The following is a 25,455-nucleotide window of genomic DNA, read 5'->3' as shown; positions in this document are numbered from 1 at the left end:
CTAAGAAAAGATACAAAGAGCAGAAGTAAGCAGCATATTACACAGTATACAAAAAATAAATGAGACGCGCACATACATGAATTTTTTCCCAGACTAAATAAGATTGTTGGAACTTAGGAACAAATGCAAATCATGTCATAATTATCACAGTACAAGTGATTGTTAGAGATATTATATATAAAAGTTCAAGTTTGATTGGTGGAAAAGACTTTCAATCCCTAACTCCGCCTAATTCAGGATATTTTCACTAAAATTAACTAATCAATTAATATGGAGTCTTAATTCCAGCTAGTTTGGGAAACTTTCAATATATTGAACTGAGTAGATTTATTAAAAATATCAATCCATAATAAATAAAATGAATGAAGTCTTGCACATTTTTTAAAACATTTTCGGTAGAAGAAACTCACCTTGGTAGCTATTTCCAAGTCTGGATTCGCACCTAATAGTAATTTCAGAATTGGAATGTTTCCTTTTTCAACTGCCGTATAAGTGGCAGTTTTCCTTTCCTGCAATACAAACAAAAAAATATTTAACCTAAGCCTCAATAAATTAAATGCGCAATGCTCAATCATTAACAACTTATAGCAGCTTTTGCTGCAAACAAGTACAAGTGAAATATTAGTAGACTCCATGGTAAACTTCCTAAGATATAAATATAAATAAAAATCTAAGTCTTGACTTGATAATGGCATCATAAGCCGAAACATGTTATCGTTGTGAGTAAATAATTTTAAAAAGGGTACTTAGATTTCTATTTGTATTTATATACAAGAGTAATCCTGAAGAAAAAAGATAAAATTTAAACAAAGATATAATTTAAAAAAAGATTATTATGTGATATACTTTCAACTTGTACTGACATACGGCTTGATGTTGTTGCGCTCATCAACTGGAATTGTCAAGCGAGTGATGCTGGGGAAACCTGCCAAAACCCCTTGCAGGCCACTGTTTCAAAGTGCTACAATTCTGATCCTACCCTGTCTATACATACTCGAGGCTGCACTACATCGGCTCAAACATAAAGCTTCTTGGGCTAAAGGATCGGATATACACGGGTATAACACGAGGTCTAGAAATGCTCTAAGACTAGATGCTCATAGAACGTCTTTTTTCGAGGTAGTCCTGATCACATGAGCAGGAAAATATTGAACTCTCTCCCACCTGATATATCTGAGATTGACTCAGAAGTTTTGTTGAAGAGTAATTTGAAAGACTGGCTGATAGAAAAATCCTTTTTCGCCACACTTGGATGTAATGAGCTGGTTTACGTGCGTCATATGGAGGCCGAAAGTGATTGTTTTCCGACCAGGCCGGTAAAACTTTACGGCCCTAGGGCTGTAAAATGACCTTGAATAACAGCTGATCGTGTCCGATCTCACAAAAATCATAGAGATAATCTCATAACGACTGTAATAATCTATATAATTATGTATCGTGAATCGCGGTATCATGTCTATAATATATTTTATGAATTACTGTTTCATAATTTAATATTTATTATTGTGTTTTTGATATCAAACAATAGAATACGATGATATCTCCATAGCCTCAACAATATAATGTTGGCTGCATTGTCCATTGTCAGAAAGGTAAGTATCGCAAGTCTTTAAAAGTGAAGAATCGAATTTGAAATCAAAGTACAATAATTGTATCAATATTTAAAAGTGAGGTAGAGTAATAATTGTTTCTTTTTTATTATCGAATTCCACTTCTTAATGCAATACAATCAACAATAATAATAGGAAAATACAGCAGAGATCTAAAGTTTAAGGTAAGCCTACTGGTGAAACTCAGCCTTGACTGAAAAATTCCTAGTAATTTTTCCGTAATTCATTATTAAAACTTTTAGATAATTTTTCTTCAATATCAAACCATATAGAGAAAACATTAGGCCCACTCAAGATTGAATCTTCGAATGTTTTCTCTATGATTTAACTATTTTCAGAGCAATATTTTGTTGTGAAAATGCCGGCAAACCGGCTTCAAGTTTGCCGCTATAGGCCTACACTATATTATAGTAGCCTACATACGTTACCTGACTTACAGGCCTCTTCAATCAAAAATATGCTATGGCCGAGAGCATAAAGGCGTAATACATCAAAGCTCGGAGAATTACAAACATGATCTAGGTTCGCGAACCTCGGTCAGTGACATTTTTTTTTGTCGATGAATTTCGACTTTTATTGGCTATTTTTTATATTAGTTACCGTAATTTAAATTTCAATCAATTTTTTAGATATATTTTGAGACAAAACTGTGAAATATGCAATTATATTAATTTTTTAATCACATTATTTCAAAATAGTAATGAAAATTCTATTCATCCATCTATCCATGAGATATTGCACCAGGCGCAAAGCGCGAGCTATAAAAATTCAAACAATTATTCGAAATATTAATAGTATAAAAATATTGTCACTATTGTAAATTAATTATTAGTAATATTGAAATTAATTGACAGTGAAAGTTGTCATAACCAAGATTCAAACTATCAAAATAGGCTGTTTGATTTTTTTTTTTTTTTTAATTTCTTATATTGGGAAGTTTTTTTTGGTGTGGCGAAAAATAGCGTTCGCACCATGGGCAAAAATGTATTTCCGGCTCTCAATCTTTTCTAGTCCTCGGCCTACGGCCTCGGACTTAAAAACCGATTTCGAGCCGGAAATATCTCATTTTCGGCACTAGGTGCGAAATATACTATTACAGTATAATAGATCTTTCTGAATTGAGAGGCTTTTAAAATGATGTGATTCTTGTCATCTTGTCATCGAATTGAGTTATTTTTTGTCATTTTAATATCTTAAACACAATCTAATGTACCAATGTATTTGACTTGTGGCAATATTGTAATATTGTACAATGCAATTCATCAATAAAATAGAAATAAAGAGAAGTTATAGAACATACCTTTCCAGGAATATCAACGTCAGCATATTTTTTTAGTAGAGCTTCTACCACACTACGATGACCTCCCTTCACAGCATGAATTAGATTCGTATCACCGCTACGGTCCTAGAATCAACACAAATTAATTCAACATTTTTCAATTTCAAAAAATCTTAGTTACGTATCGGCAGTAAAAATTCTACCAGAATATGTTACTACTTACAACGTTATGGTTACCTTCCATTCTATTTTATTTGGCCATCTTTGACGCGGCATTCTACTGCAAAAATCAACGACAGTTTGCTACCCGTCTGGCCTTAACATTTAACTATTCATCTCCTGAATTTAGACGGTTTCTGGGAAACCTTTTAAATCTTCTGCGCCATTATACTTACTTACTTAATTACCTACTGCCTTGGCCATACATATCTAAGTAGATATTTATCCGCACCAACAAAGCCCCTCTCCAACTCTCTCGATTCTCCGCGTCCTCCTCGGTTGCGCCAATTCTCTCCATACCGGTCTTCACTTGACTCCACCATTTCCGTCGTGAAATGCCCGGCCCATCTGATCCTTCTACACTTGAACTCGCATACTACATCTGGCTCCCTATAAAGGTCTTGTTGTGTCTCTTCCTCCACTCTCCTCCCTCATCTATAGGTCCATACATTTTTCTAAGGATCTTGTTCTCGAATGCAATCAATTTCCTTTCCTCCCTTCTATCTAACTTCCATGCCTCAGCACCGTAGAGCAATATTGGACTGATAATAATTATCATAATTAATATTTATATTTTAATTTTCGAAGTATGTGATAACAATAATGATGTACCATTATATCCACATTAAATCCACTAATGGTCCATTAGATTTGATAAATGTACTGGAAACCGGGCCTAAGGGTATAACATTAGATGCCTTATTCACATTATATTAGCTTTAGAATCACATTATATACGTGAATGACCAAGCGCGCTGATGAGAAACAAAATCAGGAAAGAGCAATAGGAACGAACACTCAGTGCCGGTTGCACAAAAGCCGGACAAATTTTAACCGTGATTAATTCCACGAGAACCAATCAGAGAAGCCGTCTTATCAAAAAGGCCTTCTCTGATTGGTTCTTGTGTAATTAATCACGGTTGAAACTTAACCGGCTTTTGTGCAACCGGGCCTCACACAGAACGCGGGCACTTGCTGGTTGCGTTCAGTGTGAGCAGCTACAGACAAGTCACATAGGCTTCAAAGGCTCTGTCCAGATTTTGTATTTAGACTTATGCATGGCTACACGCATTCAATGTAATCTTCTTCCACATCTTTTACTTCTTCTTCTTAGAACGTCATAATAATAATAATATCGTGTGACCTGGCTGGCTCAGGTCTGGTGTCAAGAGTTTTCAAGTCGCAACTGATCAATTTCAGGGCCTCTGACATTATGAACGTCATAGGACGTCTTAGTTCCTCATATAAGGGACGAGCATTATGATTATTACTATCATCATATCACAATCATTTTGTACATAACTTCAGTCCGAAGAGATGGAAAGAAAAGGTTCTCACCTGAATATTAATGTAAGCGCCCGAATTGAGCAAAGCGACGGCAATATCGTGAAAGCCCTCCTTGCAGACAATGGTCAATGCTGTACATCCGTCCTTGTCTAGTGCATTGATGTTGGGCCTATACTCCAGCAGCTGATTCACCACTTCAACGTGGTTGCCCATGGCGGCTACTAATAGGGGTGTCCACGAGTACTAAAACAAAAAAACGCATTACAATAACAAATAAAACACATTTCAACAGAATTCTGATAAAGAAACAATAATTATTTCTTTTTTTAACAGAATATTTTAATAGGGTTACTTGAATTGTTTTTAATAGAAATTACTCTACCGTCTTTATACTTTCTTACAAAAACACAAATAGTTTTGAGTACATATTATAAACAGTTACTATATTACTGTGATACAAAAGGTCTATAAATACCTTGGTATTTCATTGTAATGTGAAATTTTCAGTTCAATATTAATATCAATATTTTTATAGTTTTTGATTTTTAAATGTGATTTTGTGTTTGAAAATAGTTTTCTTGATTTTAAAATTTATAAAATAGAAACTCAGGAAGTGAAAGTGCAAATTTTTTGTGAGAAAACATGAAGAACCCAAGACATAACCTATAAACTTGAGTGTTGATAGGAAATGACATTGGGTAATACGGCAAGGCAGAACATCCGAAAGGATCTCTCTGCCGATAAAAACCATAAGAATAAATAAATAAATATAGACCTTGAGTTTCGAGTACTCATGCCATTTTCAAGTGTCAATTAAATGCCATTTTCATTTTGACACATGCACTTTCGAGCATGAGTGCTCGAGACTAGTTGTGTTTTTATAAAAATGAAAAATTATAAAGAGGGCCCTAGTAATTTCTATAATAATTGAATACTTCTTTTTTATTTATCAAATACAATATTCAGGAAAGAAATACGATATTCAGCTGACCTTCAAGAGCACACAATCTAAGAAAGTGGCTCAACTTAACGTTTCGGTTTTCGACTGTACAGTCAGGCAAAATGAAACGTTATTGGCTGGCCTAGAGTATTGAAGATATCAAGTGAGATCCAAGAAGCAATTCTAGTAATATTGCTATTAATCGGGTGTAGCAAGTCCTTACAATGTACATGAGTTCCAAAATTAATTTATAATTCTTAAATATTGGTTCAGTAGTTTGTAGTTTTTGTGTTACAGCAAAAATATCAAAATACTTCTGGGCTTTAAAGGGAAAAAAACAAGTGAATTTATGATTTTCCATACAAAATTTATTATAATATTTATAAAGTAGACCTACTTACCATGCCAGCCGTGTCAACATTGGCCCCAGCTTTGAGAAGACATTCAACTATTTCCGGGTTGCCCTTTCGACACGCCCACGTCAGTGCTGTTGTGCCGTACTGTAAAAGAATAACAACAATTTAGTGACAAAAGTTATGCGAATAAATACTGAAATATATGTAGCAACAGCAGTACTTTAAAAGTGCGTAGACACAGACTCATGGAACTGCATGATGTCAGTTTCATGAATTCTACTATAAGGATGATTCATCGATTTTTTGCATATTTTATTACACAATGTAAATGTAGCACTCTACAAGTTCATTCTAGCTATTTTTATTTTCAAGTAGGCTTGATTGAAACAGCATTATGTGCATTCTTTACAAACATTTCCACTCCAAAAAACTGGAAGATTACTCTTTCCGATTCCATGAATTCGTTTCCTTAAAAAACTCAAGCTACACTGAATGCAAACTGTAAAAATAAGCATCTTCTTCAAAAAACGTTGTTTTTAAGCAGTAGATTATGGTGACAACAGTAAACTTAACCTATTGAGATTCATTCTTAAATACGCCTTTTTGGATGCAAAAGCTGTATAGTGCGGTCCACGTTATAATAGCAGTGTTTGATTAGCAATGGTATTGCTATCCTTGTCTATCATTCAACAAAGCAGATAGTGCTATCTCTTTCTCGCTTTGCTCTGTTGCCAGATCGTCTTTTAACAATGTAGAATTAATAATTGATTAACAAAATATTTCATCTTAATTATGAAAATACATTATTAAAAATTATTGAAAAATATAATTCTAGCTTATTAAAATATAATTGATTATTTTAAACGAGAATGAACAGTTAATATTACATCAATAAGCCTGTATCAACTATAGTCGTCTATAGAAGGCATTGACAAGACTGAGGATCGGCAACGTTGTTCTCCTATCTTTCTCCACTGCCATTATAACGTGGACCTCACTATAGCTGTCGTTCTATACTTTTGTAATATTTTGTATGAGCTTCGAGTGAATAAATTCGATTTGATATACAAATGGAAATAAATGGGAGGTTGCATTTGTTTTTTGCTCATCGAAATTCCATGTAGCTGTTCACCCTGTAGTTAATATTTGCAGTAGCAGAAGTCTTCGGGGTGATTTACAGCATTTAATTGAGATTTTCGTTTAATACGAATTATTAATTATTGATTTGATATGTTCTACCGTTCACTTTTTGTGTAGTTGAGAAGTTGATATTGTGGTAATTATTCATATTGAATGAAAAAGACTAAGAAATTGTCAAAAACCACAGATTTATTGAAACCAGACCGGTTCCAGTTATAACACCATTGTCAATCTCTGATAAACTAAAACTAAATACAAGAGCAGCAGAATTTATACTAGTAGGCGAGTACTGCTATTGGTCAAGAGCATGAACGCCTGCCATTGGCCCAGCTAGACAGTCTCCTCCCACTCAACGGTGTGACAAAATGGCGGCTTAAGCAACAGAATCGCCATGATAACAAAATTTACTTTCAGTACAAAATAATAACCAAGAAAACAAGTGTTAAAGATAATAAAACAAATATGTAAATGGAAAAACTATTGACTAATGTATGCTTACAATTTTATGATCAAACTAAATTTGTAGTGTTGTATTGGTTGAAATGAATCTGGTCATTTAAACTATACTGGGAATTTTCCTTAATTACTCTTGTTATTTCTGAAGCCTCTAGAATATTCAAAGATCTGCCTTTGTTATTAACATGCAGAAACTCAACATTCTCCTTAACTGTGAACTTGTGATTATTTGTTATCAAATGTTCTGCAAAGTTCTTAGTCTTTTTCATTCAATGTGTTCTACCGTTAGTGGCCAGCCGTAGACTAGGCCAGTCATAGTACGATTTGTACTTTTAACAATAAATGAATTAATGGCAGATGAATGAATGAATGAATGACCCACCTTATCGCCGACATTGACCTTGGCACCTCGCTTGACCAGCATGCGACATATGTGCGTATGCCCTCGCCCGGCCGCCCACAACAGTGACGATATGTGGTAGTTGCCGTGTGCGTTCACGTCTGCACTGCGATCCAGCAGCAGTCTCACAGTGCTCGTGTGTCCCTTGTAGGTGGCCCACATAAGTGACGACCAGCCTCCCTTAAAAACAAAACACAAATTAAAAAAATCTATAATAATAATAAAGGAAAGAGCTAGGTTATACACATACAGGATAGGAAATTCACGAATGACGCATCATCACGTCTCAACTACTCAACTGATTGACTTGAAATTTTGCATAAATAGATTCTTCACTTACCGAGGATGGTTATAGGCTTACCTATATTGAATTCTTCAAGATTTCAGTTGGTTAAATCAAGTTTTTAAATAGACCCTTGCGGAACACGGGTTACCTGCTATTCTATAATAGTGGTATTGTCAACATAAACGTCATATTCTTTCAATTATGAAGAAATACCGTAGCATCTCCTCCCATGCAATCAAATTAGAAAAGAGAATAGTGAAAAATAAAAAAATATATTCATAGAATAATGCTGGATTTCCACATTATATCAATCAGTATCAGAGTAGGTGACTGTCAATAGACACCAATAGCAACACCAATCAAATACTGTTCTTATAACATGATTCTTTTATTGAATTGATACAATAGGTACATCATTCAAATGATAGGAAGTGAAAAAAGGTTACCTTGTGCTATTCCTCTCCCAAATTTAGATAAGGTTACACCATAGAGAAACAATAGCGTAAGTAGATATCCCATGGTATAGGACGTTTATGTCGCAACTTTTAATGTTATCTCAAGCCTATAGACCACGTAGTTCTTTCCTGTGAAGCTTTATGACGCTGTTAGTCTCTCATATTGTGCCGTTCATACACTCTTACCCAGTCAAAACAGTAAAAATCGACAATAATCGACAGTAATCGGCTTGAGATAACAGTAAAAGTCAAGACATAAACGCCCTATATCATGGGATATCTACTTACGCTATTGTTTCTCTATGGTTACACATTGTCCGAATCTTTGTGATAAGAGAGTGAATTGTCAAATTGAAGGGAAAAGTGTATTGATCAGTTGTGAGGCCAGCTATGCTGTATGGAACAGAAACATGGCCCATTTCAAAGAAACAGGAACGAAAGATGGAAGTGACTGAGATGAGAATGTTAAGATGGATGTGTGGGGTTACAAGAAGAGATAAAATAAGACATGAATTGATCAGATGCACTGTAAAAGTTGGACCACTGGGAAAGAAAATGCGGGAGACAAGGATGAGGTGGTTTGGGCATGTGCAGCGACGGGAGGAGGATTATGTTGGACGAGGAGTGCAGGATTTGGTTTTGGATGGTGTGAGAGGACGAGGTAGACCTAGGATGAGGTCGGCAGATAGAATAGCGGCTGACTTGCGGGAGAGTGGTTGGAGGAGAGAGCATTGGATAGGGCTTTGTGGAGAGGCAAACTAAGAGGAAGGAATGCCGACCCCATTTAAATGGGATAAGGCACAGCCAAAGAAGAAGAAGAAGAAGAGACACATTGTCCGAAATAGGTTAAGTCTTGTTGTTGTTCACTTCACGTGAATATTCATTAAGGTCAAAACATAGTGAAGCGACCAAGGTAGAGTCTATCAAAGAAGGCAGCTGAGAGTTGAAGGGAAATGCTTTCTTATGAATCCTTCATGAAAACTTATTGTATGAGAAATGGCTTTAAGCACTGAAAGTTCTATGACAAGTACAGGTGGGGCATTTTTATAAAAACTGATAATAAAATAATTTTTAAAAACGTATGTGACCAAACAATGTGTTACAACATAATCTAAAAAGTAAACAGAAACAGCTGGCTTGTAATCACAGTTCTCCTCCGACAGCACTATCTGTCGGCTAAAGTTGTAACAACAATGACAGCCAAAACTACAGCTATGATGAAGTTTCCGTTTCAAATTTGATTAGTTAATAAGTAATATTCGTTGGCTGATATTTTGAATAACATGGAATAAGAGAAAAAATATATACATTTTTTTTAGTATAGTGATATGAAGTTTGTAATAATAATTTCAGCATACAAACATAAATTTTATACATCGATCAAATGTCTGGTTGAGGTATTGAATTTAGTTGGTTTAATGACTACTCTATATGCTTCCTCATCTGAGCTTAGACCTTCTGACCTATTCCAAATGTACGTTTTTAAAATAGAGATGCTTCCCATGTTATTTAAATGGAGTCACTTCTACTCCCTAGGGAGTTTTTCTGTTTTTTAGTACCGAGAGCGAAAAAGTGACACTTTAGTATCATGTTTCAGGGAGTAAAGTAAGTACTTTTGACAGTAGGTGGAGGAAAACGCATTTTGGCACACTGCGATTGGTAAGGCCTGGATCTCTTCTCTGATTTGCTCCTTTATTTCTCACAAGGTGTGTGGGCGATCTTTGAAAACTTTATTTTTGATGTAAACCCATAGAAAAGGTCACATATGTTTAGATCAGGTGAGCTTACTGGCTATAGTTGTTTGAGAATGGCAACATCACCGTCAATGTCACCTCCCAGCGTTATGTGAAAATGTTACAAAAGTTTCTGCGCTTTTTGAACGGTTCATTACTTATAACTCTACCGAACTCGTCAATCGGCTCTGCCCACTCTGTATATTAAATTGAAAGAAGATAGCGAAATGTGTCATACCATATCTCTTTGCTCAATGTTAGCTCCATGATTGAGAAGCTCCTCACAGATTTCAGTGTGGCCTTCCTTAGCTGCACACAGCAGTGCTGTCCAGTTATCCTGTCAAAACAAAAAACATTATTCTCAACATTCTTGAAGAATCAATATCAATGAGAAAATGGCAGAAATTATTTATAATAATCTCAAACCTAATAAAAATTGTACAAGAATATTAATTTATTATAATTTAATTCAACTGAACCACATGGTAATTAAATCTCTATGGCAGGTCTAAGCCAATCACAGTGCATAGAAATAGCACCAAGACGGTGATCGTTTGAAAGCAACACATGTTAATCTATTATCAGACACCAACCCTGCCTTATCAGTTACACTAGCACGTGTACATTGTATGAGAGGAACTATGTCTAGAAGATTAAGCAGTTTTAAGAATTACATAAATTAAATTATTATTGTAATTAAAGGAATTGTATTCTACTACTTGCCACTGACGTCATGTTTACGTCACAAGCGTTCTACCAATGGCAAATTTTTATGCAAATTATTACATTGAGATTCTGAGAAGCAAGGTCTAGCCTAAAAGCTTAGAGAAAAGAGCAGCACTTCCCTTTTGAAATCCTTACCATGTAGATCTCTTTTTTATAGTTACCAAAGACCTATTTGTGAAAATTTCTTGTTCGATTTTAAATGTTCTATTTGTGAGCCGATATTTTAGGCCAATTTATTTGTTATTCGTAAATTTCTGTTCTCATCAATCGATAAATTTAAAAGCTTAAAGTAAATTATCCCTTAATTAATTCGGTGAAGGAGATATTTAAATTAAAATTCCCCACGTGCTGAAACCGAAGCCTGGATTGCCGCCGATCAAACGATTTTTGATCTAAAGAAGAAAACCACGACTACCAAGGAATTTCACGTGAGTTATAAGTCATAAGGGGCCCCAATCTACGCTTCGAAAATATTTCAGTGCAGAAAAACATAAATTTTTCTTCGTTAAATTATTGGCCACGCCGACAAGCGCTTTTAGTTATTAAGAGCCTAAAATTTATTCATATTTAATTTCTAAGAATTTGTAGTTGATTAACTATCCTCCGCTGCCTGAACCACGACCCCGAGCAATTTTAAAATATTTTATAATTCATTTTTCTCACTATTTTTTTTTCAAAACTGTTAAACTTTATCAATTGTAAAATTCTGTTGAATCACGCATGGTATCATGCAAGCACAAGAAATTTTTTAACTATTCTGTTAATGCTAAATTATTATCAACCTGTAAATCAAATTCTGAACCTGCACTGTATGATTACATATTTTATTGTAATATATTTCAGTTTTGTTAATTCGCTTTCTGAGTTCGATTATTTCTTAAGCCTGTCAATTATTGTGTCTGATACGTTCTATATTATCAAGAACCGATCGAATACGATCATTAGAATAATTGAATTAAGCTGGATATTGGAACAGGTCTAAGTGGATGTAGCGAGTGGGGTCAGATCAAGATATTTATTCTTTGTCCTTACCTGCTCATATATCAGCTTTTATCTGTTACCTACCTCGACTTAGGAGCGAACACATCAATTGTACAGCAGTGGCAGCCATAGATCATATAAATTCCTACAATAGAGCTTAAAACTCGACAAGACTCTGTTCTCGAAGTATATTCTGAACGATATTTGGTTCAAATACCGTATTTTAATCCTTCAGAACTTATTAGAGACGCAGTCCCGTAAATTATCTACATCGGGATTTTTGCTCGACCTGTATGATTTTGTATGCTCATTCTTCACAGGTAATAATTTTAAGGTATCCGTATTCAGTGTTTAGCGATCGCTACACTACTTATAAAAATTTCATCACAATACAATTTGTCATTAGAAGAATCAAGGGTGAGCGAGCGTTTAGGCCTCCCGCGATTCCGACAATTGTATTGAATCTTGTAGTGAATCAATCAGTCTGGTGTACACTCAGCGTCCACACACGCAATTACAAAATTTATAGCCGCTACACCATTGACTCAGTACAAGATTCACTCTACATATGTGAGGCGAGTTAAATCACGCTCCACATGATTTGCCGGCCCAACGTGAGGCATTTAAATTCAGCACTACATGATTTGGCAAATCTCTCTACATGTATGAAGCCGTTAAAAAAACGCACTACACATGGAATATCTTTTTTCTATCCTATAAATAGAAGACAGTGACAAGGCAGAGAATCGGCAACACTGTACTTCTACTTTTCTCCACTGACATTATGACGTGGACCTCACTATAGAAAGATAGACCTGAATAAGATCCCAGACTCTTAACTGGATCTCTGAACCGATATACCCTTTTCACAGCACCAAGACTCTACTGTGCATGGCAATAACACTCAATAAAATTAGAAATAAAATATTTAAATTATAATTACATTGTCTTCCAAATTGACATCAGCGCCATGGTTGAGTAGTTCTCGGCAAATGGCGAGTTTACCCTTCAACGCAGCAAACTGAAGTGCAGTTATACCGTTCTGGAAAATACCAAAGAACATAATATCAACTTAATCGTATGACAATATGCAAATACGAGTATATTCAAATTCAAATATTTTAATACGAATCAATACAGTTCTTAGTACCAATATTCTCAGCAATTTATAGCTCAGAATAACAATAATCACACAAGTACTTCAAGTTTTTAATAGGGAATCGATACGGGCTTGTTCCTATTTTGAGCCATTTAATTAACTGGAATAATTCACAAACATAGTGATAAATGATTATTGTAAAACTCTAGAATCTAGATGACATATATTCATGATTTAAATCAAGTGAGTAATCTTGATTTAAATATAGTGAGGTCCACGTTATAATGGCAGTGTTTGATGAGCAATGGTATTGCTAACCTTGTCTATGATCCAACAGAGCAGATAGCGCTATCTCTTTCTCGCTTTGCTGTGTTGCCAGATCGTCTTTTAACAATGTAGAATTAATAATCAACGATCAAAATATTTCATCTTAATTATGAAATTATTGAAAAATATAATTTCTTGCTCAATAAAATATAATTAATTATTTTAAACGAGAATGAACAGTTGATATTACATCAATACACCTGTATCAGCTACCGTCTATAGAAGGCATTGATAAGACGGAGGATAGACAACGTTGTTCTCCTATCTTCCTCCACTGCCATTATAACGTGGACCACACAATAGAAAGATAATTGATATTTATTGGTTTGTTAATTATTGAAAAAAAGGCTACAAACCATTGAATATTGCAGATATTACAAAGGAAATTTCCCACTTTACTTTGAAAAATGAACCATTTTTAATTTAAAATTGCTGAAATTAGACTCACCTCATCCCTATCATCTACCAGCACCCGCTTATTCTCCAAATAGGTCTGCAGTCCGATAATGTTATCATCTTGGATATAGTTGAATAGGGCCCGGTAGCATAGGGACACCATCGAGTCACTCCGGTTAAGAGTCTGCAAAACAAATTAAATTGTTACAGAAATAAATAAGAAATAAATCACCTCTAAATATTCTATTATAAATGAATAATTGAATAATCCAAAAACAGTAAAAATATGCATCACTTCAACAAAGTATCCTATTGATTATTAAAACAATCTGGCGAAAATACTGCAGAACAAATATAATTATTCTTAAAAACAAACAGAATAAGTGAAGAAATTCAGAAATTCACTTAATATACTGCTGAATTCTGCAGACTACTACTATTGAAATATTTCTTATACTGTGAATAACGAACTATGTATTCACTGCATGTCAACATTTAAAACTAAACACACAAGGTGAACATCAATGAGAACGACTATAGTGAAGTCCAGGTTATAATGGCAGTGGAGAGAGATAGGAGAACAACTTTGCCGATCCTCAGTCTTGTCAATGCCTTCTATAGACGGTAGCTGATACACGTTTATTAATGTAGTATCAACTGTTTATTCTCGTTTAAAATAATCAATTATATTTTATAAGGCAAGAAATTATATTTTTCAATAATTTCATAATGAATTTTCATAATTAAGATGAAATATTTTTTAAATTAATTATTGATTCTTCATTGTTAAAAGACGATCTGGCAACAGAGTAAAGCGAGAAAGAGATAGCGCTATCCGCTTTGTTGAATGATAGACAGGAATAGCAATACCATTGCTAATCAAACACTGCCATTATAACGTGGACCTGACTATAGAACGATAAATTTAGCACATTTAATTAAAACCCTAGATACAAATAATTATCCAAGACAAAAATAGAAGGCTCGAATTTCTTGGACGAATTAAAAATAATACATTAAAATAAGATTATAACAGTTACAAACACTCGTACAAATTTGATAAAAACTACATGTATTACAATTAAACGTTTTTCAAGTCCAGAATTGAGTAAGATTACACTTCAATCTTATTTAATCTTAGGCCCGGTTGCACAAAAGCCGGTTAAATTTCAATCGTGATTAATTCCACGAGAACCAATCAGAGAAGGCCTTTTTAATAAGACGGCTTCTCTGATTGGTTCTCGTGGGATTAATCACGGTTAAAATTTAGCCGGCTTTTGTACAATCGGCACCAAAACTTTATTTGAAGAATGAGAGCCTGATCAAAGCTAAAAATGTAAGGGATCATTTCAAGTCACAGAGAAAGAGGATTTGAGTCATTGAAATATATTCTGCACACAGTTGAAAAATACAAATACATATTATGCCAAATTATAATTATTTATAAGTAGAGTTCAACGATAAAAACTACTAAGTTATCTACACATTCACATGAAAACTATATGTTTTTGAAACTAAAAATAAACACAGTTACTTGAAAACTCTTATAACAAACTGACAAACTTATTCTAGAGTTATAACAAACTGCAGTTATATATTCACACCACAAATATTAATATTTGAAATTCCTACACACAGTCAAATCATAGAGCCTGTTGAGCGATATTTTCCGGTAAGATATGACATATCTGTTGTTCATGAGTAGAGACCTTCCCAATTGGATTCTCATGAAAACCAGAAAATTATCAAATAAACCTTCACACAACTTCAACTAGATAAAACCGAGACTGAAAATTACATCAGTTATTTCCTGCACTCCAAGCCAAACTGCAGAAACAGCAGCCATTTACAAACCAGAAAATGTTTACTGAACTGTCTTTCAATAAATTCACCACCCCCTAACCTTCTACCCCCCTATAAACACTCCTCCATTAATTGGGAAAAGTAGAGGAGTGACTCTTTCACTCTGTGTGTACTAGTAGTAGGTTAGAGTACCTCTAAGTGACAGCATCTTTTTTTAGAACACACTCACATCACCACTCTAGTAATTTACCCATCTAAGCAAGCACCACTCACCAATAATATTGCCACAGCATTTTTGACAAACATATATAAATATTTGGAAAGAGTGAGAGAGAGTAGCTGACGTGAAGAGAGAAATTTATGGAGGGAGAGGCACATTCTGAATTTCAAATTCGGAGTTTCAAAATTGGAAAAATGTGTGCTGAGATTAATCGGAAAAAAATCTTCTATAGTGAGATCTACGTTAGTGTTTGGTTAGCAATGGTATTGCTATCCTTGTCTATCATTCAACAAAGCAAATAGCGGTATCACTTTCTGGCTTTGCTCTGTTGCCAGATCATCTTTTAACAATGTAGAATTAATAATTAATTAACAAAATATTTCATCTTAATTATGTGAATTCATTAAGAAATTATCAAAAAATATAATTTATTGCATAATAATTGATTATATTAAACGAGAATGAACCGTTAATATTACATCAATAAACCTGTATCAGCTACCGTCTATAGAAGGTATTGACAAAAACATAAGTTCGGCAACGTTTTTCTCCTATCTTTCTCCACTGCCATTATAACGTGGACCTCACTATAATCGTTTAAAGTTGTTAATGGTTTCTAATAGATCATAGCTTAACAAGTAGTAAATTGATTCAAATTTTAAAAATAAAATTGGAAGACTCTATTATTGTACATGATTTCCCAAAGCAAATAACAACTAGAACACAAAATAACTTCTACGAATTTTCTGGGGAAAACCTGCACAATATTTCATAAGGATATGAATAAAATCAATAGTTTGATTTTCTTTGTATTCGTTACGGATATCTACAGAAATATCAGAATCACCAATACAATTAAAACCAATAACACAAAAAATAATCATTTAAACATTGAAGCTGGGTTTACACCAAAGTTATTAACAAAATGTTAATAACATCATTCTCATAGATTCTATTAGATTGAACATAACTTATCATACACATGATGAACATATGTGTTTGTCAAGCTCCGCTCCATCTAATAGAATCTATAAGGATTATGTTATTAACATTTTGTTAATAACTTTGGTGTGAACCCAGCTCAAGAGAAACAAAAAAAACATCAAAACAAACAACATATAAAACATTTAAACAAACATATAAACATTTAAACAAACATATAAAACATTTAAACAAACATATAAAACATTTAAACAAACATATAAACATTTAAACATTAAGAGAAATGCCAAACCGTCGACTTGAATCTTTTAAAGTACCCTTTTTAAAATTATTCATTCACATGTTTCGGCTATATACTGCCACTATCAATGGCATTGATAATATTATAACATTATATAGCCGAAACATGTTGTGACTAAATAAATTAAAAAAGGGTACTTAGATTTCAATTTCCATTTATATTCAAGAGTAGCCCTAAAAAAGACAATAAAATGTGTAATCTTATAAAAATACTAGGCATATATTTATCAAGTTTTCAAGTAGAATCAAACCTTGAGCTTGAACATTAGTCCCAGCTATTAGACACAATAAAATTATCATCTAAACACATTTCAAAACACACACAAATTCATTAGTTAAGCTAACCAAACACTCTTCACTTTTAGCAAAGCTCTACAACAAATTTGCACTAGAACTAGACTGTCTAGAAATTTAAAAACACTATGTTATTGTAACCCTTCACTTTAAAATTTCACTTCACTTTTTGTAATGTTTTAAAATGAAAATAGACATTTATCTATCTATCTACAACCTCAGTCTAGCTCTAGAGCAAATTTCCACACAACCAGACACTTTCAAAATACTTTATTGTAGTATCAGAACTTTGGATAATCTCAGTCTGGTTCTAGTGTAGAATTGCAGACAAACAGCACTCTGTTATGCTAACCAGTCTGAGACTTTCAAGTCTAGCTCTAGACTAAAGTTTCACTCAAACTGACTGACGTCTAGCTAGTCTAGACAATGACAACACACTGAAATATATTCAATTTATCTCTTGACTCATACATCTTGCCCCTTCCAACAACATTGCACGAGAGACAAAAGACATTTTTAAATTCAGATGAGCCAAGTAGGTATTTAGTAAGACGACAAATTTCAGTATACACTATTGCACACCAAACAAAATACGTTTGAAGTTTAAGAATGAATGACAAATAACAATGTCCTTTCAAACAACTGCCAGAGAGTAATAAAATAGCAAAAGCTAAGTAAATGTGACTGAGAGAGAGAGAGAGAGAGAGAGAGAGAGAGAGAGAGAGAGAGAGAACAGAAATGAATAAATGAAAGTAACAGAGAAGGTAAGTAAAAGGAAAGAAAGAGAATAGCTAAGTAGATGAGAATAAGAGAAAGGCAATAGCTGAGTAAATTAGAGTAAGCAACAAGAAAATATAAGAAAACAGTGAATGACTTCAAAAAATAGAAGACATTTATGAACCCGCATCTTGAGGCGACCAAGCCTGAAATCTACTGGCAGTCAAATCTGAAAATATTATCATTATATCATCTCAATGTCTCAAAATTAACGGTTATTTTACCTTTCATCACTATTCTTGTGATAATATTCTCAATTAAATGCTAATTCTAAACTCAAATTTAGAGGCCTATCTGTTGGCTAAGAACACTTTCATATAGTATTCATTACTTTAAACCAAAAGTACAGAATAATTGATAACATCATTAACTATGTATACATAATATACTATAATCATGTAGTAAATCACCTAAACATAAGCACTCAATACAATAATATTAATCAACTCAGAAGATAATACAAATGTTATTAAATTAGTTGAACTCATTACAACTTTGGTTTATGATGTAATCAAAATGATCACTAATAATAAAAGGTTTAACTTCATAACAAAATTAAAAGCATTATCGAAGCAATGTTTTTGATTAAAAATTAATCTATTAAAAAGTCTGGAACCAAGCTTCAAAATTTAAATACAGATTTGAAGATTTCAATAGTAAACCCAATATCTAAGTATGTACTTACAGTAACTGTAAAGTGCTTACATACTTATATATGTAAATTACAAGTCACAAGCGTATGATAGTATTGTGATAAGCAAAAAATAATTCGAAAAAATAAGTCAAATTATTTTCAGAAGCAATAATCCATTTCAATGAACAATAATAACAAATTATAGTTTATTATGAATATTTCACTAAATACCAATAAATTAAATGAATAGTTAACAATTTTTGAACATTCTTCAAAAAAACTTATAAGCTAAATTCTATTCTAGATCTATTAGAATAGAGTTCATAACAATTGAAACAGTGGTGCACTTGTTGAAAAATGTGATTGATTTTGATAATTGATAATAACATTTACAGATAGAAAAATTGAACAATTTTCAAGCTCTATAAAGAAACCTCAAAAAACTATGAGAGAGAGTTATACAAATTTTCAAATTAATAAACAAGAAAATATTATAAAATTTGAATGTTTAAGATAGGTTACATGCATTCCATACACAATTCTCAGCTTGTGTTTGACAACGGACACAATTCTAATAGAAATTTGATAGTGTTCTAAATTATACTTAAGCTCTAAATTATTTAACTCAAAACAGTCAACAAGAATTCACCCAGTAAAACAAAATTGGAACATTTCAAATGTTGTTACCATACAGAAAAAACAAAACGAGCTATTTTAGTGGAAAAAATGCTATTAGAGAAAACCAACAAGCTGAATCGAATTAGAGATTGATGTCTTAGATATAGTGAGGTCCACGTTATAATGGCAGTGAAGAAAGATAGGAGAAAAACGTTGCAGATCCTCTGTCTTGTCAATGCCTTCTATAGACGGCAGCTGATACAGGTTTATTAATGTAATATTAACTGTTCATTCTCATTTATAATAATCAATTATATTTTATTGAGCAAGAAATTATATTTTTCAATAATTTCATAATGAATTTTCATAACTGAGATGAAATATTTTGTTAATTTATTATTGATTCTACATTGTTAAAAGCCGATCTGGCAACAGAGCAAAGCGAGAAAGAGAGCCATTATAACGTGGACCTCACTATAGATGGTGCTGAAAGTCATATTTTTCACAAAACTCAAATTTGGGAGTATGGAATTCGGGTGATTGGGTGATGTTAATGGCAGAAATCCGCATTATTTATCCACTACATTTGTCGATAAGTTAACAAGGATTGGAAGGCAAGAGTGTTGCACGCAAAACACGCATTCATTGAGGCATGCCCTGAGGCAACACTAACCGAGGTGGACAGCCGACGCAGGCTGGCAAAACTGAACTTTCTCGATGACGTCATAGTCCCTCCCCCTCCACCACCGACACCACCACCCCCTTGGGGACCAGTAACCACCACCGAAGGGGTTGACGGATACCAGCTAGACCACGTGACCAGTCCCACTTGAGGCATGTGCAGATGCAATAGTGACATGCCTCTTGAGGCACGTCGACGCTTCGTGTGGCATGCCTCTTCGCTTTCCTCATCCATCAGCTACTAACAAATTAATCACCAACACTGTATCCTACATTCTACCGCGGTACGAGTATCAACAATTTACATTAAAGATGATGGTTTCTTGATTCATTCAAAAATTATTTTATAAAAGTGTTTTCATAACCTCATTTGGACTATTTTTATCAAAATTAGGGAGAGAAACAGTTTTGGGTTTATCCTGTTGATTCTCTCCCAATCATCAATTTGGTATTGTAATTGTGGAATGTAATAAATAAATAAAATGTTGTGTATTAACACACTATTCTGATGTTTCAAACAACGAAATACAGTCAATTATTCCATTATTAAATAATTGAGTGCATTTAAAACATCAGAATTTACATAAATAGAAGGATATACACAGAATAATAATATTAGTGATATTAGGATGGAATAATACCAACTAGACCTTTTCTCTAAAGCTGGGTTTTCGTTTGTGGGTAAATGCCGTCGTCGACCACGACAGGGAGAGAATCTCAGATTGGGTAGATTTCAATTTGTCTCTACATAGTCTAAAAGATTATGTTCAATTATTTTTTAATGTAGGAGGTTGAGTTTATATTTTTTATACTTTAAAATGGCAATATGTTGATATTATTAGAAATGTTTTGATTCTTAAATAATAAGCACAAATAATGAAAAGTTTTTTGATCAGATGTTTTAGCACACTTGAAATTTGGACAATATGAATTTCAACAATGCTTGTCGTCGTCGACTGCGGAAGTTTACGCACAATCGAAAATGAGCCTTAAGATATCACCGTTGACTATCACCAAACCAAACTCATACAATTCTGAATAGAAAAAGAATTTTTGTACATAGATCACAGGTACATACAATAAAATACCAACAATGTAAGAAAGATTAAAAAAAGGGGAGAGATTGCACTAATCAATATAGATACAAACAATATTATAATACAGTACAAAAAAATAGTATAGTAACTTAAAGTTGTATATACAGAAATGTACGGTATGTGTATGCCGTAGATACTGATAGTCAAATTTACTAAAATATCACAGAATGTGAAGACATTTTAAGCCTCTGATTAGACCTCCAACTTCCAAGATGGAACCCTACTTTGAAACAATAATATTTCAAAAAGAAACTGTGCGTATGTTAATGTATGTTGTAATAATATGTAACATAAAATATAGAAACTACCTAACCTAATAATAAATACATAAAAACAGGAGGAAAACATTGAAAAAATAGCTAATTTAGGTTAGGAAACAACATTATTTTATACTTCTGGAAAAGTAAATAATGAGAGGTAAGTGGATTCAAAAGAAAAAATACCTGATCAAACTAGCTAAGACTGTAGACCAATCTTTACTTCTTTTTAGGCCCTTCCAATGAACTTCTGGTCTGCTGGGCAGAAAGAGAAAATCATTAGCTCTAATGGGAATATTCACACATTTTCCAATGTATGAACACTCTCATAAGAACTAATGGTATACTCTTTCTACTCAGCAGATACACATTCATAGGAAAGCAGGTTGCTATTTATTTACGTGGTTAAGTGGTAGAGTGGACATTATTGTCCAAACTTCGCCACGTCAACAAATAAACAAGTCATTTTATTCTATTCTTTCTATTAGAACAAGAAATTAATTAGACTAATTAAAGGAGCAAATTCCTAGGATATTAAGGAATTAATTCTCTTATTTCAATTAACTAGAACCAGAAATTCTGCAGACGGTAATATTATAATAAAAATGACTGATAATAAAATAGCGATCAACTAATAAAACGACGATTACCTTGCCTGAAACAATGTTAGCACACTCTTGTACTAAAAAGTACTATCTAAATTTTGCACAGAGTTTGAGTGAAAATCAAGAGTGATGTTGGCATTGAAACTAGCCTACTAGACACAACCAAGTATTGAGACAAACTGCGAGATAAAAGCTCTCATAATCAAATCTCGAGTTAATGAGTGTGTTGAGTTGACGACTGACAGTTTAGAAAACATCATCCCATTCATATTATCAAGAACACACGGTAGCCTAGTGAGATTCACTTGAAAATGCCAGCATTTGTTGAATGGGTAGTATTGATGCTAAATGCACAAGGAATGCTGACAGAATAAATCTAAATAAAATGCGTTACATAAGGCTGACTTGAGAGGAAATATTAGAAATTTTATTCATCTATGATAGCAAAATAACTGGAGTGTTAGCACTACACCTCAATCTGTCACCATAGATCAAATGGGAAGCGCTAATGTTATTTAAAAGAAATTCTGACAATCTGAAGTGAATTTCACAATCATTTATCACATTATTGAGTTGCTGCCAAATGCAGTTGCGTTCTTATCTTATCTGGAAAACTGAAACAATTTTTCCCCCAATTTTATCTACAAAAAGGCCATACCACGTTTTAGGACTATCAAAGTGTTGTATTTATATTATTTCTTATTTTATCTGGGATTTACAAGCCCTCAATAATATGTGTTCCCTTGCAAGTCTAGGTGCCGGTTAAATTATAACCGTGATTAATTCCACGAGAACCAATCAGAAAATCCGAATTCCAAAAACGCCTTCTCTGATTGGTTCTCATTAGGTTAATCACTGTTAAAATTTAACCGGCTTTTGTGCAACCGGGCCTAGGAATCTTAATATATACCTAGTTCTCACCCTTCATATTACACTGTAATAATGCTTCATGATATACAGAGGTTAGGAGGTTAGTAAAACCCTCAGATATAAGTATAGCAACAAATAATTACCACAGTACAACGGCCTCAGTATAATTTGGAAAATCGCTTCATGGTGGTTCGGAACCCACCTTCTAGATTCATTCATCTGTCATACCCCACATGCAAGCTTAGGCCTCATGCGGGCATCATCATTTTCAGCGAGCTTAATATATAAAAAACTAAATTGAAAGTGATCTGAACTCAAACTGGGTTGAAACTAAACGGATAGTTCAGTTCAGTTATAACTAAATAGTTCAGCTTTCAGTTCAGTCAAACTAGATTGAAATCGAACTGAAACTAGCCATAAACGGATTCCAAAAATATATAAAGTTTAAAAACCAGTACCTACAAAACCGATCTGCTACCCTTGAACAAACAGCAGTTTAGCCTGGTTTTCACTAGTAGAGTAAGTGGTCGAGTAACTGGCATACACCATCTCTACAGAGCTATCTCTACTCTAATTACTTGGTCGAGTAACTGTTTTCACTACAATTGAGAATTGTAGGTTAAGTGTGTTGTCTAGTGAACAGAACTAACCTTAAAATGTTAATACTTTTTAATGAATTAACACTTAAACACTCTTATTAACACTTGTTAATAAATAACAATACTTCTGAAACTTGATCGCCTATGGCACGACTCTTACTCTACTAGCTCGAGACTGTTTCCATTAGCATGGTAGAGTGAGAAGCGTTGGTGGGGGAAGGCAAGTGGTAGAGTACTATCCCACGGTGCTATCCCACTCTACTCTACTAAAAACTAGTACTCTACCATGAACGTTTTAATTGGGAGAGTTCATAAGATAGTTAGTACTTGCCCAGGGTACTCTACCACTAACTCTACTAATGAAAACCAGGTGCCCACGTACACGTATAAGCCTAGTGCGACTGTAGGCATTATCTCCAGCAAATAAAGTACTTAAGGCTGTGCAAAGGCTAAAAATAAACTTTCTACTGGTGATATTTTTCAAAGTTTTTCGATTTGCATATCATTAAGCTATCGAAATGAAACAGTTTTCTCGGGAAAACATTTTTTTTCGATCATTACTTTTCGAGATATGAGCGCCTAAAGTTTAAATTTTTGGGACAGAACATTTCAAATTCGGTAAGAGATAAATCCATGGGATTTGAAGGATAAATTCTTCATGGTCATTTTAATTAAATAAAACAATTTTTTTTTGAAAATATCAATTTTTGAGAAAGTTATTCAATTTACTAAAAATAACCAAAATAACTTTTAGTTGAGTTATTTTTGGTAAATTGAATAACTTTATCAAAAACTGATATTTTCAAAAGATTTTTGTTTTATTCAATCAACAATACCGTGAAGAATTTATCCTCTGAATCTCATGGATTTATCTCTTACTGAATTTGAAATTTTCTGTCCCAAAAATTTAAACTTTAGGCGCTCATATCTCAAAAAGTAATGATCGGAAAAAAATGTTTTCCTGAAAAACTATTTAATTTTTATAGCTTGATGATATAGAAATCGAAAAACTTTCAAAAATATCACCAGCAGAAAGTTTATTTTTAGCCTTTGCACAACCTTAAAAACAAGTAGCATAAAACTATTTTTTAAAACTAATTTATAAATTTCCTGGAGGTATTTTACCTTGACACTCAACGATGTGCTTCGCTTGAACACATTATAGTACATGAAAACACTGCCGTAGCTGCGATGTGGCCTGTACAAGTGTGCCGACTCGCTAAGCCTGTTCAGGCGAGGAGATTCGCCAAGCCTCGGCAAGGACTCCGCACTGCTATCGGCTATACTAAAGGCCATTCCACACTTGCCCAACCAATACTAAACCACTTTCACACACTTGTCAAATCTCAACAAATATTATAATACTAACCAACTCCGTACCGCACTTCTATCAAACTATTCAAGGATAATTTCAACTTCACTTCAACTACTAACCACTAACAACAATTCATTCCATTCATCATCACTGATTCATCCATCATTTTATCCATTATCAGTTCACTGGTCAAACGACGACTGATTTAATTGAATGAGTAAAACGAGATGTAATTTTTTTCTGAATAAATGTATGGATAACTATAGTGAGGTACACGTTATAATGGCAGTGAGGAAAGATAGATCAACGTTGCCGATCCTCTGTCTTCTCAATGCCTTCTATAGACGGTAGCAGATACAGGTTTATTGATGAAATATTAACTGTTCATTCTCGTTTAAAATAATCAATTTTATTTTATTAAACAAGAAATTCTATTTCTCCATAATATTTCATAATGTATTTTCATAATTAAGATGAAATATTTTGTTAATTATTAAATCTACATTGTTAAAAAGATGATCTGGCAACAGAGCAGAGCGAGAAAGAGATAGCGCTATCCGCTTTGTTGAATGATAGACAAGGATAGCAATACCATTGCTAATCAAACACTGCCATTATAACGTGGACCTCACTATACCACAATTACACCTTCACAACTACTCAGAAAATGTATTTTTTTAAATGAAGTGCTTAAGTGGAGAAAATTATACTTAGGACAACCGAAAGAATTGAATAAAGACCAATCACACTGAA

General features: G+C 33.6%; 1 protein-coding gene across 1 annotated transcript in view; it reads right to left on the bottom strand.

The window, feature by feature from the left end:
* Positions 1-25,455, bottom strand: part of LOC111045826 (kinase D-interacting substrate of 220 kDa B) — a 103,819-nt gene that overhangs the window by 62,377 nt on the left and 15,987 nt on the right. The window contains exons 3-11 of the mRNA XM_039436649.1: positions 19,952-20,200; positions 13,743-13,874; positions 12,812-12,910; positions 10,400-10,498; positions 7,670-7,867; positions 5,737-5,835; positions 4,447-4,638; positions 2,911-3,015; positions 411-509 (exon numbers count right to left, since the gene is read on the bottom strand). Coding sequence (XP_039292583.1) covers positions 411-509; positions 2,911-3,015; positions 4,447-4,638; positions 5,737-5,835; positions 7,670-7,867; positions 10,400-10,498; positions 12,812-12,910; positions 13,743-13,874; positions 19,952-20,194 — 1,266 coding nt within the window. The 5' untranslated portion in view covers positions 20,195-20,200. The remainder of the gene's footprint in view (positions 1-410; positions 510-2,910; positions 3,016-4,446; positions 4,639-5,736; positions 5,836-7,669; positions 7,868-10,399; positions 10,499-12,811; positions 12,911-13,742; positions 13,875-19,951; positions 20,201-25,455) is intronic.

The sequence above is a fragment of the Nilaparvata lugens genome, chromosome 10 (genome assembly GCF_014356525.2).
Source record: "Nilaparvata lugens isolate BPH chromosome 10, ASM1435652v1, whole genome shotgun sequence".
NCBI lineage: Eukaryota > Metazoa > Arthropoda > Insecta > Hemiptera > Delphacidae > Nilaparvata > Nilaparvata lugens.
This window is presented reverse-complemented; position numbering and strand designations above follow the sequence as displayed.